At 37.2% G+C, this 18,920-nt stretch overlaps 1 protein-coding gene across 1 annotated transcript; it reads left to right on the top strand.

Annotated features, from left to right (window-relative positions):
- Positions 1-14,341: 14,341 nt before the first annotated feature.
- Positions 14,342-18,694, top strand: LOC127849084 (prestalk protein-like). Its single transcript, XM_052381807.1, has 5 exons — positions 14,342-14,369; positions 14,691-15,572; positions 15,833-16,056; positions 16,201-17,116; positions 18,642-18,694. The coding sequence occupies exons 1-5, from the start codon at positions 14,342-14,344 to the stop codon at positions 18,692-18,694; spliced, it is 2,103 nt and encodes a 700-aa protein (XP_052237767.1).
- The last annotated feature ends 226 nt before the right edge of the window (positions 18,695-18,920 follow it).

Raw genomic sequence — 18,920 nt, 5'->3', positions numbered from 1 at the left:
GTCGCATCAGCGTCTTACCTTTGGGTTTTGTACAGCAATCTCAATGTTAATTTCATTGTTGCTTTTCGTGCTTGCATTTCCCTGCGTTTATATGATGCCTAGGCTTTTTATTGCAATACATGTACTGACTAATGGATAGCTGGCGGGCGCGCTAGTTCTTCTTGAATGCTCTGAGCTTTTTTGAGTACATACGTACAGCTCGGAGGGTCAATATAGCCAGAGACGTAGATAACACTTACGTCTCTGATACAGCCGTAGATAACACTTACGTCTCTGATATAGCTGGGAGTTGTATTGTTGCAACTAGCGGGCGCGCGTGTGTATGTGTCACATATAATTTGTTTGCGTTTATGCAAATGGCAGACGTCACAACGACAGATTGCAATTTACAGATATTTAATGCTGATTAACCCATTTATGCCAAGTGGACTCTCCCATCCTTCTAAATTGAATCAATTTATTTTCAAAATTAGAGATGTCTAGTATATTTATTTCTATATTTAGACTATTTCTTACCTTAAAGCAGACAGCGCCGACCCTGATGAGACGCCGCATCTACGCTGTTTGTCAATGCCTTTTTTCTAGACGCTAGGCATACACGGGTTAAGAATTTTAAGAACAGAAAATTTCATGGTTGTTCGGGCAAAATAAATTAAAGGTTCAGTGTGTTTATATACCAATAATTCAAAATCCACCAATTAATAAAATTGTATTTTGCAACATAGAAAGAAGCACCGCACTTTAGTGTCAACCCAAGTTTCTGCACAACTTCATTGAGAAAATTTCTTAAAATATGAGATTCATCATTTAATCATTAATTCCAACACCAAAAACCGATACACCCACACCGCTCCCACCAACTCCACACCACAACAACAACCATTATCATCATCATCATAAGGACCACCAACATCAACAACGACAGCTTTAACAACCGTATCACCTCATTCACCGTCATCGGGTCATCATTGTCACTATAATTATCACCACGTTCTTTATTCCCATTCCCATCACCATCGTGAGCATCGACATCAGCATAACAAAATGTACCATGTGCCATTGAAATAAAATGGCACATGGTACATTTTCATTTATAAATTGAGCAAAAGACGGAACTCGTCATTTCCACGGGTTTCTAACGTATGTCCCTTGGTATAAGGTCAACATAAGTATTTCACCATAAAAGACATGCTAAATACCAGAGTATCAATACCAAGGCAAGTGTGGTAATCCTGTGTATCGTCATCCTAGAACCTGATATAAGGTCGTCGTCACCTGCGTCATACCTCATATCTCATGCTGCGTATTACTCAACAAAACAATGTACATTCTAATACAACTTCATAAATACCGTTCGTGAAGACCTCGCTAATGCATCGTTTTACTCAACAAGTAAATGTTAGAACAACTTCATCACATACCATGTGTTAAAACCTCGCTTCCCCCAGGACATATGTCACCTCTTTGATTTGCCACCATCATCAACCATCATCATATATCATTAAACCATTTATGCCTAGCGTCTAGAAAAAAGGCCTTGGCAAACAGCGTAGACCCAGATGATGCGGCGTCTCATCAGGGTCTACGTTGTTTGCTTAAAGGAATTTCTGTAAGAAGTATTATTAATACAGAAATTAATGTACTAAACATCCCTAATTTTGGAAATAAATTGACCCAATTTAGAAGGATGGGAGAGTCCACTAGGCATAAATGGGTTAATATTGCGCGTATTAATTATGTCAGCGTTATTTTTATCATTTTTTTTCAAGAAATTTCATAACATTTACTGCGAACAATTTTGCAAACCTTATTCAACGAATTATGATTCATGTGTACTGTATTAAAGGGGCCTTTTCACAGATTTTGGCATTTTTTAACTTATTCATTAAATGCTTTATATCGATAAATGTAAACATTGGATCGTAAAAGCTCCAGTAAAAAATCAAGAATAAAATTAAAAAAAGGAAAAGAACATTGCCCGGACCAGGTTTCGAACCAGTGACCCCTGGAGTCCTGCCAGAGTCCTGAAGTAAAAACGCTTTAGCCTACTGAGCTATTCCGCCGATTACACAAACTTGATATATTTTATACCTTATATAAGCAATCTTCGTAGTTTCACAAAATTTAACGACAAAAACAGAACTCTCCAAATTATGCAATCGTTTCGCGTTGCAACGCTTTATAATTTTTAGGTTTTAAAATCGTCAAAAGATGCATATAATGGCTATATTAGACCATGGTAAATGTTCAGTATTACTGTTTCCTCACAAATATCATAACTAAAACGAAAATTTGCGAATCTGAAACAACTTTTTTCAATTTTGTCAATTTACCAAAGCGTGAAAAGATCCCTTTAAACTAAATTGTTTATATAAATCGCGCTTCGGAGGTTGTTGTCGGGTCAAAGTAACTGGTAACAAAATATTGAAAACAGTTTATTTTCAATAACTCGAGAGTAAGTTTCTCCTTTGTAGTGAAACATGACTTATTGATACCCTAAATTGTAAACTGTGTATAGGGATCTCAATGAAATGTGGGGTCAAGATCAAATATATCGCTACTAAAATGAGGGAAAATATAAACTAGCAATGATAAGACAATCGCAATTCAGTTGTTGTGGGTTAAAACAAAAGTCTTCAAGTTTTGTTCGAAATCGCCATTTTTAGAGACGTCAGGTTTATTTTTTTTTTATAAATATTTTAGAAGTAAAAACATGTTTGGTATTTAAAAATGATCGGTCAGATTTAAAATAAAATTGTTTTCAGATTCAAATATCTGGGTACAAAATAGTGTTAACGGAGAACCCACTCCTGTTTGCATCGTTCAGACTCTCAATACATGCATATATAGCAAGAATTTGTTTGTCAATAATTTGATCGCACATTTTGTAAATTCAATAAACTATTTCTTGAAAACAGACTACACATATAAACAGTTAGGTGATTTATATTAAAGGAAGGTGGTTTTGTTGTTTTCATTATTGTGTTGTTGTTATTGGCGATGATGATGATAATGATGATGATGATGATGGTGATGATGATGATGATGATGATGATGATGATGATGATGATGATGATGATGATGATGATGATGATGATGATGATGATGACGACGACGACGACGACGTTGTTGTTGTTGTGGTTGTTGTTGTTGTTGTTGTTGTTGTTGATGATGATGATGAGCAATTTTAAAAGGGATATTTCCCTTTCGGGCATAATGTTTCAAAAGGTTGCCATTGAACCTTACATTAGAAAAAAAACAAAAGTGTAGAAAACAAGCATGATATGGATTGTGTCACACGGGGTCACCACAGCTAGACGACCGCTACAAGTCGGCTATGTCAGTCTGAGTATTGTATTTTATATACGTGTATACCCATGCAATACTGTGCGTGACCAATTTAAACAGTTGAATATTCGTGGTATGATTATATAGTGAAGAAGTCGATTAAATCGTCACAACATGCTATGATGAATCCTAGCAATTTCCGAATGGTGTCGGTAATTGATGACATGGCATTCTGAATCCATAAAAATGTGAGGAAAAACCAAGTAATGATTCAGTTGGATCGGTCCATTCAAATGATTTCTCACAAGTGTCGAATCATAGACAAGTCGAAATGATAAAAGAGACAGAGATATCAAAACAAATAGTCAAAACATTATATGGTTGAAGCAATATAACGTGCTTATGTGTTTTTTTCAATTCCATGTGTGACTTTGTTTGTATGAGTTTATCAACAGTAATCAGTAGGTTTCTCTATTCGTGATATGATTAAAGCAATAACATACATAAAACTGCAAAAGCATTTAAATGATTTATCCACTGAAATACATAATCAGTGTTATTCCAGATTATGTATATCTTTTCCAAGTATTGTCAATTCAAGGATTGGTCAAAGGAGTGCATGATATTATCAATCAAGGTGTGATCAAAGTCAGAAATGGTGTTGTAATTTCAAATACTCTCGTATTTGTAAGTAATCGCTTAAAGAAAAATAATTTATCCTGACAATATTTACCGGAACATTGTTTAACGTGATTAAGTTATCTCTCAACACAATAAAATGGTGCAATATGTGACACTAAGCAATGTCGTGCGAAGTGTGTGTACGGTAGACATCGTTGCATGCGAAAGTTGTTATTTTGTTGTTCAACATTAACATTATACGTGTGGATTGTCTTAAATGATATGTGTATCCACTGTTTTATGCACTGTTAAGACGCAACTGCCGGATTTGAAAGGGGCCTTTCACAGATTTTTGCATGTTTTGAAGTTTGTCATTCAATCCTTTTTATTGATAATTATAAACATTTGCTGTAAAAAGCTCCATTGACAAATCAAGAATAAAATTTAAAAAAAAAAAAGAAAAAAATGTAACCCTCAACAGGGCTCGAACCCCTGACCACTAGAGTCATGGCATGAAAAGTCTCCCACTTAGACATCTCTACCATCCTTCCGCATACCATGTACGATGTATTTTATACTATATATAAGTAATCCTCGTAGTTTCACAAAATATAACGACAACAACAGAATTCTCCAAATTATTCAATCAATTCGCGTTGCAACGCTTAATAATTTTCAGGGTTTTTAATCGTCAAAAGATGCATATAATGGGTATATTAGAACATTGTAAATGTTCAGTATTACTGTTTCCTCACAAATATCATAACTAAGTCGAAAATTTGCGAATCTGAAACAACTTCTTTATTTTTTGTCAATTTACCAAAACGTGAAAAGGCCCCTTTAACTTCATAACTATTTAGTGATCGATATTGAACCATAACATGTACATATACACACGAACAACAAGTCGTTTACAAATCGCAGCAACATCGACAACGATTTTACTCCAGGCGTTTGGCATATCTAGTTGACTCTAGTGAGTTGTGTTTTTCTGCTCGAATAGGTTTAATAGTGTTTAAACGCTACGCTACCTGCATAACTTACTGTCCTAAATATTGTGAGCTCGTCTGAACCACCAATACAGGGGAACATGTACGATGAAATTCATTGTTACTTGTGCACTTGTTGTTTATAGCCGTAGGATTATTACATTTTTAACGGAGAGGTTATGCTTTGCCTGGGAAACGCAATTCCCCCAAACCTTATGCGATTATTTGATAATAAATTTTATTAGTTTCTTGTCTATAAATACATTATTTTGTTAACGAACCAGGCGTGTATTATTTTAATTAAAAAAAATATGCAGTCCTACGTGTTACTGCAAATTACATGCGGTTTGTGTTTTTTCATGCGTGATATGTTAATATTGTGGTTAAGACGTCATGAGTATCATGGCTTCATGACAGGTAACATGAGTGTAAGTCATGGCTTCATGGCAGGTAACATGCATGTAAATCCAATACTTATATCACTCCATGTTTGAATGTTTTTTTTTTATTTTGGTTTAAACTTGTATGCCTTTGCCAATGTCAAAGTCTTAAGACAATAATAAGGTATTAGATGAGGTTTCTGTTTCGATTTTTAAATCTACACGCCAATCTACAATGGTGATTAATGACATAATAACAATATTTTAATGTCTTTTTAGCTCACTTGCGCACAAGGTGCTCATTGTGAGCTTTTGGGATCGCCTTTTGTCCGTCGTGCGTCCGTCGTCAACATTTTGCCTTGTGAACACTCTAGACGCCACATTTCTTGTTCGATCTTCATGAAACTTGGTCAGAGCATTTGTCCCAATGATACCTCGACTGAGTTCGAAACTGGATCATTCTGGGTCAAAAACTAGGTCACTAGGTAAAACAAAATAAAAACCTTGTGAACACTGTAGAAGTCACATTTGATGTCCAATCTTCATGTAACTTTGTCAAAATGTTTGTCTCAATGATATGTTGGTTGAGTTCAAAAATTGTTCCGGTTTGTTGAAAACATGGCCGTCAGGGGGCGGGGCAGTATTCCTTATATGGCTATAGAGAAACCTTGTGAACACTCTAGAAGTCACAATTTTTGCCCAATCATCATGAAACTTGGTCAAAACATTGCTTTCATTGATATCTCATATGAGTTCGAAAGTGGTCCAGAGCGGTGAAAAATGAGGCCGCCAGGGGGCGGGGCAGTTTTCTCAATATGTTTATAGTGAAAACACGTGAACACTCTGGAAGTCACATTTTTGGTCCAATCTTCCTGAAATTTGGTCAGAACAGTTGTATCCTGGATACGATGGTTGTGTTCGAAAATGGTTCGGATCGGTAAAAAACATGGTCACCAGGGGGTGTCTTCTTCCATATATATATATATATATATATATATATATATATATATATATATATATATATATATATATATATATATATATATATATATATATATATATATATATATATATAGTAAAAAAGCTTGTGAACACTCTAGAAGTCACATTTTTTGCCTAATCATAATGATATTTGGTCAAAACATTGGTTATGTGGATATCTCGGACAAGTTTGAAAATAGTGAACATTTGAAAAAACATGGCCGCCAGAGGGTGGGGCAGTTTTCTCTGTTTGTTTATAGTGAAAACATGTGAACAGTCTATAAGACACATTTTTTTGCTCAATCTTTATAAAATTTGGTCAGAACATTTGTTTCCTTGATATGACGGTTGAGTTCAAGAAAGGTTCGGATCGGTAAAAAAAACATGGCCGCCAGGGCGGGGGGGGTCTATTGCCTTATATTAGTATATTAAATAAGCTTGTGAACACTCTATAAGTCACATTTTTTGTCCAATCATCATGAAACTTGGTCAAAACATTGGTTTTATGGATATCTTGTTATGATATCTAGGCCGAGTTCCTTTATGGTTGCGGTCTGTTGAAAAACATGGCTTTAAATGACTTATACTCTACTATGAAATTACCAATGTACACGTTGAATGAAATTTGTGCATATTATGATATGCATGATCTCCATGCTGTCATCTGAATATTAGTTCTGCCGAAAAGATATACAGTTAAATTTCCAAAAATTATTTATTTATTTTTGTTCCTTTCTGAAGAGGATTATTATGTTTATGATTGGTTGGGGATGAAGTGCAGTAAACATATTTTTGCCATCTGAAAACCCTTTATTAAATATTCTCAAAATTTTAAGTAGTAATATTGATTTCACGGAATATTACTTTGGGTCTCAGGTGAGCGCCTTACGGCCCATGGCCCTTTTGTTTGTAATCTCGATCGCCTCTATCTTTTAAGTCCGTAGGTAATGATGTAACGGGTGGTCTTTTCTAGAGCCCTCACCTCTTTATTTAAGTGTCACATGAGGTGTCAGGTACGGCGCACAGTCAGGGGCTCAGTATAAAAACAGTTTTACCTGCAACATTTTATGTATTATGTAATTTAAATTCATGTTATTGCTGCAATAATGGACAGTTCAAAGGTACCCGTAGGAACTAACTAAGATACTGTGTTATAATGTCATGTTGGTTCTAAGTATCTATGGATCTTATACAATTGCTACCGTATAATTAATATTTTGGTCCCCGAAATCTTTAATAACAAAATCTTTCGCGAAGGTTGCATGTTTGGAAGTGTCTCATATTCGTGTATTGCAACCTATTTCAGACACTGAATCATGTCGGCGGAGTGGCAACACGGGTTACTCGGGTGCTTTGACAACATCTCACTGTGCCTGATCAGCTGGCTGGTACCATGTTATCAGTTCGGGAAGAACGCCGAGGCGGTGGGCGAGAGTTGTCTAATGTGCGGTCTCGGTTTTTTGGTACCGGTGTTAGACATAATTTTAGCCATTCACATTCGAGGCAAGATCAGGGAGTCGAAGGGCATCCAGGGCTCTGTCTTGGGTGATATCCTCTACTGGTTCTGCTGCCCATTATGTTCACTCGTGCAGGAAGCTCAGGAAGTTAAAGTCGGGCCACAGGCGCAATCGATGGCTCGGGAATGAAATGTCCCAATTTTTAGATGTTGTTCGGATAACCGGTTGTCCGAATTTCGAGCATGGAGTTCGGACAGAGGTTTCGAGCGTTCTTTATTTTGGTGCCGTATATACACTTTTATAATGATATACGCATTTTATATATTAACGGTCTTAGGTTTTTTGTATACAAATGTTTAACCTTATTTTATGTTGTATTTTATTTCATAATATTATTGTTAACTTTGTTTTTTATCTGCTGTTCATACATAATACGCTTTCATGAATGTAATTGCATGCTATTTAGGCTCAAACAATATGTGTCTTATATTTATTCATAACGCGTTACTTCTTATGGTAACATATGCCAGGCAATTAAATCAGATTTCCTTGACCAAATACGAAGTCCTATGACAAACAGCCGTTCGCTCAGTGAATCGAATTCGGATCTGTAACACGTGTTCTCTTTTCATAAAGTACAAATCAATACGGAAAGGAATCTTCGCTATGTCAGATGATTCGGGTTGTGATTGAATCCTGCGTTCTCAACGTACCAGAAAATACAGAACCATAAATATGTGCCATAAACTCTGAAGATAGTTTGACGCAACCAAATTTGAGATCAATAGATCTTTGCCACATGTTTTCTTCACAAAATATCGATGGTGATAACAATTATAATTTGTGATACAAGTAGAATTTCAGAATTAATACAGACAGCAGTGTTATGAGGTAAAGCATTACCTATGTTAAGATGATGTCATCTATTATACACTCATCCTAGATTAACAAGTGTTTTTGCATAGTTGCATTAAGCTCTGTATTTATAAATATACTGCTTGAATCTATATTGTCAATTTCTTCTTCCAATTGTTATATGTACCAACTGTTATACCATAATGCCCAACTCATAGTGCTTATTCGTAAGCGTTTGTCTGTGTTTTGTTTCAAATTATCAAATCATTCAGTCTTAGTGTCGCCTATTTCTCTTGAAACTCGACAAAAGTGGTAATTTTGAACAGAAAGAATGAGAAAAAGATTGATTTCATACACAGCTTCATTGTTTATCATGATTGAATTGCATATCCAATTTAGTTTTTAGAACGAGAGTTAACATCATTCTTTGACTATTTTATAAAAACCTATGACTGTCACGAAAAATGTGATGGAACTCATTTACCGTACCTCGCTGATTAACTGCTGTTATAATACGTTTAACCCATTTATGCATAGCGTCTAGAAAAATGGCCTTGGCAAACAGCGTAGACGCAGATGAGACGCCGTATGATGCGATGTCTCATCAGGATCTGCGCTGTTTGCTTAAAGGAATTTCTGTAAGAAATATTATAAAAATAGAAATAAAAACACTAGACATTCCTTATTTTGGAAATAAATGGATCCAATTTAGAAGGATGGGAGAGTCCACTAGGCATAAATGGGTTAATGTCTATGGTATACTGTGCGTGGCCTCTTTATGTACTTGTATTTTATAATATAATATTGTTCTAGTATTTTGCAAATATATATCTTTAAAAAATTATTGCTTTGTTCGGTATTAAAATTCGTGATAAGTGAACTATAATTACGCAAGAATTTTAATATATGTCTTCAGTATCATCGACGTCCTGATCTTGCGCATCGTTGTTGTCTTCATAACCGTCGTCGTCACCATCATCATCATCACCAGCAGCAGCAACAGCATCATTATCAACTTTTTATTCCTAATCAATACCACCGCCAACAATATCATCATTATCACCATAATAATGTACATAGAATGTGTGCTCAGGATTCAGCATAATCGTTTGTAACGAAAAAACTCTTTTGTATATTATACGTTTGGACCTTGATTTCCATTCAGTTAATTGCTAGATAAAGATTTAGAAATGTTGCCATGGCGATTCTATTTGAATATGAAATGCGAATATCGTCTGGGGAAATACAGATCTGCCATGAATATTTCTACAATAAATCCAGCATAATGCCATCAATGAAACGAGACACATAATGCAGCATTATTATCTCCACTATGAAGGTTATGTCTGTATACCCAATTTAAAGGTTATGTATGTGTGCTTCCTAAAAAGGTCATGTCTGAGTGATGTGCTTGTTAGGGTTCGTCAATCATGATACATCGACTATCTCCGGAGGATTCCGTAAGATAGCAGATGTAAGCAAAAAATCGTCTGCTGATCCCAAGTGCGTGTCTTTGTATTTTGTTTGCTCGTTCGTTCGTTTTTTTTTGTTTTTTTTTATTCGTTTGGAGTGTTAACACGCTGAAAAGGCTCTTACCACATTTGTATTTTATGTTTTGATGATCAAAAGAAAAAAACGTGCAAACAATGAAACAAAATATCTAACGAAGATATGTGAGAAACAATGTGTTAAGCAATTCAAAAAACGCACAAGAGGTTGGCGAAGATATGAAATTAAAAAACACTAATATCTGACGGCGATTATGTAACAGAGCACAGGATCAAACTCCAGACACTCTTATCAGGAAAGAAAACCTTGTTCTTATCAACTGCTTTAGAACAAAGAATCAACTATAAGCATAAAAATAATTTAAACTGTGATCGTATGTGTTCATAAAATGATTAAAACTGTGATCATATATGTTAATAAAATAATTAAAACTTATAAAATAATTAAAAATGTGATCATATAAGTTTATAAATTAATTAATACATTTATGCCTAGCGTCTAGAAAAAAGGCCTTAGCAGAGACGTAGATATCGTAGTTATCTACGTCTCTGGCCTTAGCAAACAGCGTAGACCCAGATGATACGCCGCATGATGCGGCGTCTCATCAGGGTCTGCGCTGCTTGCATGAATAATTTTCTGTAAGAAATATTCTAAATATAGAAATGAATATACTAGACATCCTTAATTTTGGAAATAAATTGATCCAATTTAGAAGGATGGGAGAGTCCACTAGGAACTTAATGGATTAAAACTGTGAGGATGTGTGTAAGTCCAGTCTGCTCGGCAGCAGAGTCTCATAAACATTCTGTTGTTATTAGGGCGGCAGTAGAGTCTCATATACATTCTGTTGTTATTAGGGCGGATCCGACCTGGATCGATAGAGAAACCGCGCGAATGTGTCTCGTTTTAAGCGTATATCCCCGTCGGCGTTCTGTCTACAACATGCGGCGTGCTGACATTTTATCTCGTTACCATGGCGACTGCTCGATGCGATCACGTTCTTTAGAGTACGCTCTGGTGTGATGTGAGTGGTTTTGTGCTGGGCGCCACAGGGGTATGGCTATCAATGTCACGATGAAGTTGAAACAAACGAAACAAGAACAAACAATGATGCGAAGCATTATAGGGGACTTCAAATGAGAAAGCGTAAATGAAGACAGTGAACATTACATTGAATTGTAATACATATGTACAATTGAGCCATGAAGACAATACAAAGTTGATATCGTTTGATTACGACACATTACGACTCTGAAGAAAGATCATATAATACTCCTAAGATAAAAAGGCTATGCCGACGCTTAAAGGTCAACGACACAGTGGACAAGTTTAAGTTGCGTGTGTGCCTTAGTTTGAATATCGTCAGGGACCTATAGGTCCCTGATATCGTGAACGTACTTGTTAGTGTCTGATCCAACCCTTTTTATGTATAATGAGATAGCACTATTAATGAAATTACATTATCATTATTTCAAGAGGACGTGTCACGTGCATCAGCTTGTAATCGTTTACCGATCAAGTGGACTCTAGAAGTTGGTCCATAAACATCATATTGAATATTCGTGTCCTGCCAATAGTTTTAGATAGATAGATTTATTTCGGTATCATGGTGCAAACACAATTAACAAACATGTTGCATTCATAAAACAATACATAAAAATACAAACATGAGTATTAACCATGTCACGCAACACAGTACCAAGGTGCATTATGAACGTGATTTTGAAATAAGTTGAGACTAATGATCATCATAGCAAGACGACGGTTTGAGCGCAAAAACGGGATTCCTATGCAAAAGGTCAAACTTGAAGTTAAAATGACAAGTTTTGTTAGAAAATTTTCTTCTTCATACATGGAGAAGATTGGCATTTATTTTGGCACTTTTTAATGTCACGGCAACACTTGAAGTTAAAATGTTATCATTTAGTGAGTTTTAGTGCTTAGTGTGTGTCCCAGTCATAACTTGAACAAATCGGAACAATTTAGCACAATACGTAATCAACATCAGATCATGTGACACGCAAGAACAAGTCCGTTGGAGGTCAAGATCGCACATATATGTCAAAGGTCAAGTCGATTACAACAGAAAATATTGAGGCATATATTTAAGCCTGCAGAGAATACAGTTAAACAGGTTCAAAGTTAACCTTCTAAAAACGATTTCACACGAATAAGTTCCTGGTTAAGTGAAGCTGTTGAATGTGCGAATAGTTCGTGTTTTGGAAACACAACGTAGTTCAAAGAGGGGAGGGAAAGAGGAAGGGACGAAACGTGTCTAGTGACATGGTCATTCATCAGGGAATAAACATTTTGTTAAATACTAATCCAGTCTGACCCCCCTAACGAACGTCTTGAAAATTAAACAACCAGCAAAACAGTACGGTTTCGAAATAAATGATAGTCACTTTGTAAGACAATGTCAAGCCTTTAAAGGGGCCTTTTCACAGATTTTGGCATTTTTTAACTTATTCATTAAATGCTTTATATTGATAAATGTAAACATTAGATCGTAAAAGCTCCAGTAAAAAATCAAGAAAAAAATTTACAAAAGGAAAAGAACATTGCCCGGAGCAGGTTTCGAACCAGTGACCCCTGGAGTCCTGCCAGATTCCTGAAGTAAAAACGCTTTAGCCTACTGAGCTATTCCGCCGAGTACACATACATGACGTATTTTACACCTTATATAAGCAATCTTCGAAGTTATACAAAATTTAACGACAAAAACAGAACTCTCCAAATTATTCAATCGTTTCGCGTTGCAACGCTTTATAATTTTTAGGTTTTATAATCGTCAAAAGATGCATATAATGGCTATATTAGAGCATGGTAAATGTTCAGTATTACTGTTTCCTCACAAATATCATAACTAAAACGAAAATTTGCGAATCTGAAACAACTTTTTTCAATTTTGTCAATTTACCAAAGCGTGAAAAGATCCCTTTAATCGACACATAGCATTGATAATCAAAGCGCTGAAGGCACTGAATTTGTTCGCTGTTGTATAATCTTAGACGCAACTCAGTTTTCAAAATTATGTTATAGCTTTTTATATCGCAAGTTTGAAATGACCACAACCCATTCAAATTTATAAAGAGTGTGTCTTAAAACACAGGTCGAGATGTGTTGTTTTTTCAAATCATTGATACAGCTAATCAGTGTGCACAAGCTAATCTTATTTGACATGCATTAATCCCCGTTTTCCCTGAAAGCAGACAATATGTACAGATTTCAATGATAAACACTAGATTGGCAAACGTTGTCTTAAAAGCTGTTAAATACACACTATGTACTGTACCAGTGAGAACAGGCAGATGCGGTGATTAACCCATTTATGCCTAGCGTCCTGAAAAAAGGACATTGCAAACAGCGTAGACCCAGATGAGACGCCGCATAATGCGGCGTCTCATCTGGGTCTGCGCTGTTTGCTTAAATGAATTTCTTTATGAAATATTCTAAATAAAGAAATAAATATACTTGACACCCCTACTTTTGGAAAAAAATTGATCCAATTTAGAAGGATGGGAGAGTCCACTGGGCATAAATGGGTTAAAGCAGACCCTTTTTAAACTGAGAGCAGACGCAACGGAACATCGATAAATATTTAAATAAACGGAATAAAATGTACGACATCGCATTGAATCAAGAGACGCGCAATATAGTCCAGCTTACCCCAGTTGGAAGGTATTTCGTTTCCCAGGGGGTCTATCCAGCTTTCATGAACGACGTGATTATGCCCATGATTGTGAAACTTGCAGTCGAACTTCGCGAAGTAGGAGTATCATACAGTGAGGTGTACCCTATAGTACGACGGCGAGTGCAGAACTACGTACTCGAAGAGGCTACAAAAGGACGATTTCTATGCGCCAGGCCGCGTCGCAGAAAAATTCGTACGTTTTAGCGTAGATCTTTGATTAGATGTTAAATAAATCCGGGTTTACACTTCAAATACTATACAAATGTATCGTCTTAATAGATGTTCATTTAATATAATTATATTTTGTATTATAAAAGATACATATCTAGTATTTTTAAAATAAATATCCTTATTTCATGTCTCGATGAGGAGCCGAAAATCATCTTCAGTTTTTAATTCTCAGTTGTATTCCTCTGATGCAACTTTGTTCGTGTCCTCCTTATCAGATACTGTTCAGAATGTTTTCAATTTGTTATTTCGTTAGTTTATTAGAAAAATTAATGTTTAAATCGAACTCCGATACTCCTTATTATCGCTATTTCAAACCCGGTCCTACCTCGAGTTATAATGGCTCGATTGCTCATTGCCGGCATAGGTACTACTTAAAAACTACACCGGATACTCATAAATATTCTACAAAAAAAAACATGGTACGGAAAATATACTGAAACAGTACCCCGGAGTATGACTGGGTGCATTTAAAGTTTAAAGTTTTTAAACGTATTTTCCATACTTGTTTTTTATGGAAGTAGATTTAAGAGAACCAGATGTACTTTTAAGTAATGCCCGAGTTGAACACAACAAATGGGGAGTTAAAATGCTTATTTTTCAAATGTAAATCAACAATTAATCGTCAAGTCCAAAGTCTATTTTCACACCTATTGATACAAACAAACGCTTCCTCTTTATTTCACAGAACAGAACAGAAAAAGACAGAACAGACAGGGCTGCACAGATGACAAGGGCTGCATTGATGAAAAGGGCTGCACTTATGATGACAAGAGTTGCACAGACGAAAATGGCTGTTTTGATGGCAAGGCCTACAATGATGACAATGGCTGTAATAATAGTGATAAGCGCTTTACAGATGACAAGGGTTGCATTAATAACAAGGGCTGCATCGATGACAAGGGTTGCCTTGATGAAAAGGCCCGCACTTATCACAAAGAATGCACTGATGACACGGGCTGGAATGACGATGACAATGGCTGCACTGCTGATGACAAGGGCAGCACAGATGACAAGGGCTGCATTGATGGCAAGGGCTCCGCAGATGACAAGGGCTGCACAGATGATGCCAAAATCCGCCTAGATGACAAGCGCTGCGCAGATGACAAGGGCTGCAATGATGAAAAGGGCTGCACTGATAATAATAAGGGCTGTACTGATGATAAATTGGGCTGCAATTATCATGACAAGTGCTGCACAGATGAACAGGGCTGCACTGATGAAACGGGCTGCATAGATGACACGGGCTGCGCAGATGACAAAGGCTGCACAGATGATAAAGGCAGCGCAGATGACAAAGGCTGCGCAGATGACAAAGGATGCACAGATGACACGGGCTGCGCAGATGAAAAAGGCAGCGCAGATGTCAAATGCTGCGCAGATTACAACGGATGCACAGATTACACGGGCAACACAGATGTCAAAGGCTTCGCAGATAACAAAGGATGCACAGATGACAAGGGCTGTGCAGATGGAAAAGGAAGCGCAGATGTCAAATGCTGCGCAGATGACAAGGGATGCACAGATTACAGGGGCAGCACAGATGACAAAGGCTGCGCAGATGACATGGGTTGCAGAGAAAAAAAGGCTGCGCAGATGACAAGGGTCTCACAAATGACAAGGGATGCACGGATGATAAACACTTCGCAGATGACAAAGACTGTGCAGATGAAAAAGGCTGCGCAGATGACAAAGGCTGCGCAGATGACAAGAGCATAACTTATGAAATTGGCTGCGCATATGACACGGACTGCACTGACGAAGAGGGGTGCAAAGATTACACAGGCTGCATTAACGACAAGGGCTGCGCAGATGACAAATGCTGTGCAGATGACAAAGATTGCGCAGATGCCAAGGAGTGCACAGTTGACAAGGGCTGCGCAGATGACAAAGGTACCGCAGATGATAAAGGCTGCTCATATGACAAGGGATGCACAGATGACAAGGGCAGCGCAGATGACAAATGTTGCGCACATGACAAAGACTGCGCAGATGACACAGGCGCCGCAGATGACAAAGGCTGTGCAGATGACAAAGGTTGCGCAGATGACAAGGTATGCACAGATGACACGGGCTGCGCACATGACAAAGGCTGCGCAGATGAAACAGGCGGTGCAAATGACAAAGAATGCGCATATGACAAAGGCTGCGCAGATGACAAATGCTGTGCAGATGACAAAGGCTGTGCAGATGACAAGGTATGCAAAGATGACAAAGGCTGCGTGGATGGCAAAGGCTGCAAAGACGACACGTGCTGCTCAGATGGCAAAGGCTTCGTGGATGACAAAGTATGCAAAAACGACACGGGCTGCACAGATGACAAAGGCTACGCAGATGACAACGGCTGCACAGATGACACGGGCTGCGCAGATAGCAAAGGCTGTGTAGATGACAAAGGCTACGCAGATGCCACGGGCTGCGCAGATAAAATGGGCTGTGTAGATGACACGGGCTGCGCAGATTACAAAGGCTGCATAGATGAGCAAGGCTGTGCAGATGACAAAGGCTGTGCAGATGACAAGGGCTCTACAGATGACAAGGGCCTAACTTATGACAAGGGGCGCACATATGACATTGGCTGCACTGACGACAAGGGGTGCACATATGACATAGGCTTCGCTGACGACAAGGAGTGCACAGATAACACGGGCTGCACTGGCTACAAGGGTTGCACATATGACAAGGGCTGCACTGTCGACAAGGGATGCACAGATGACAAGGGCTGCACTGTCGACAATGGGTGCATAGATGACACGGGCTGCACTTGCTACAAGGGGTGCACCGATGACAAGGGCTGCACTGTCGACAAGGGATGCACAGATGACAAGGGCTGGGCAGATGACAAAATCTGCAATCATGACAATGGCTGCAATCATGACAAGATCACATATGAAAATGGCTGCACTTATGACGAAGGCTGCGCAGATGATAAGGGTCTGACTTATTACAAGGTATGTGCAGATGACAAGGGGTGCAATGATGATGACACTAGCATCACAGATGACACGGGCTGCAATGATGATGACAACAGGCTTGAGGATTGCATGATACTGGGTGATGACAAGAACCGCTCGGATGACAAGAACCTGCAGCCATTTAAGGAAGACGCCAATAGTGGCTTAACTAAGAAGAAGGCGTCGGGCTTAAGATGGATACTCCTAAAAAGAATCCGTGCAGTATACAGACGATTATGTTGCATTCAGAAGATCAAAGACTAATTCGAAAATAATGTGTATGAACTTTTGTTATTCAATTTAAATAAAGTTTGATAAACATAATTATCTTCATAATATGTGTGATAGTATTTAATGAAACATATATACTTTATATACAAACACGATAGTAAATTCGCATGAACCGCAGAAACACAGGTCTGTGCCACAGGTGGTTAGCGTGTGGCTATGATATTAATTAGTGAAAACATCATTTTGAATGATAAATAATCATATTCTACCGAACAATCAACATTTCTAAAAAAACGAACTATCAAATATATATATCCAACTCAAAATCACACGAAAACAGGGTGCATCGCTTTGAACAGCCATAACTTTATCAATTGTGTAGCGATTTTCACGATCTTGGTCTTATTCAACGCAGAAATTAATTTCCTTTCTGGAAATGTATATCTTGGTATATCTCTACAAATCCTTTCTGGAAGTGAACATGTCTTGCAATATTTTTTACAAATACTGGGTTAAATTTTAAGAAATAACACGATACACCGAGATCGTGAAAATCGCTGCACAATTGATGAAGCCATGGCTGTTCAAAGCGATGCACCACGTTTTGGGGTGATTTTGAGTTGGGTACCTTGTTATATATATATATATTTGATAGTGAAATAAAAAAAATCAGAAAAGTTGATTGTTCGTTATAATATGAATTTTTATCATTCAAAATGATAATTTAACTAATTAATATCATAGCCACACGCTAACCACCTGTGGTTTGTGCCTTCGAAATGTAATTCATGTTATAAGTATGCGATGTTAAAACATATGAAAAATCGCAACAACGTATTGCCGTCGTATAGATAAATTGACGTTTATTAAAATTAGTTCAGTACTTAGATTAAGATCAGATTTATTCATAGACGGAAAAGGGGTGTAAACTGTATATTTGTATTTGTGATGCCGGATTGTAAATACAATTTTAGTGTGCGCGCGCGTGCGTGCGTGCGTGCGTGTGTGTGTGATTAAGACGCATCTGTTCTTCGAAAAGACGTGTTATAGCCCATACAGTTGCTGGCATGCATTGATATTTGACACGTATTCTGTGAAACGATTATTATTCGTTAGTCTTTAATTTCCGTCTATTTTGTCAGCGGACCGATTGACGAATTTAAGATCCTAACTAATAATTATATCAAATTTTAACGAATGAATTACCGTTTGCATGAAACATTAAAATTCAACTTAATCAACGCATACAAACTTCGTCTGTTTCATAATCAAGATAAATCCGATTTTGTCACTAAGTGGTGTACACAATACATTGAACTTACACGTAACATTGATGTAAAACGCTAATGCAGTATGTCTGCATCGAATGCGTTGATTTCGTTTAGGTAGAATAGTAATGATTAGTGCTTACTGTAAACCCATTGTGTTTATTGTATTTTTGAGGGATGTTGCAGATTATACAGCCATCACACAGCGGATCCGGATCAAAGACAACAAACGAAATTAAAAGATGAAAATGTGTGATCAACAACTGATTGAAATATATTATGCGCATGTATTACAAACTTATAAAGAACATATTGATTTGTGTTTGATTGTTTTTGTTTATCAATGAACTTGTCAATGGTATATATTCTTTTACTAAATATTGTGCGATCATTATTGCTTATAAATTTACGAAAGATGGTTTATAAAACACACCTGCAAGTTGAGACTCCGCCCACTGTTTTGCA

The sequence above is a fragment of the Dreissena polymorpha genome, chromosome 10, assembly GCF_020536995.1.
Source record: "Dreissena polymorpha isolate Duluth1 chromosome 10, UMN_Dpol_1.0, whole genome shotgun sequence".
Lineage (NCBI taxonomy): Eukaryota > Metazoa > Mollusca > Bivalvia > Myida > Dreissenidae > Dreissena > Dreissena polymorpha.
This window is presented reverse-complemented; position numbering and strand designations above follow the sequence as displayed.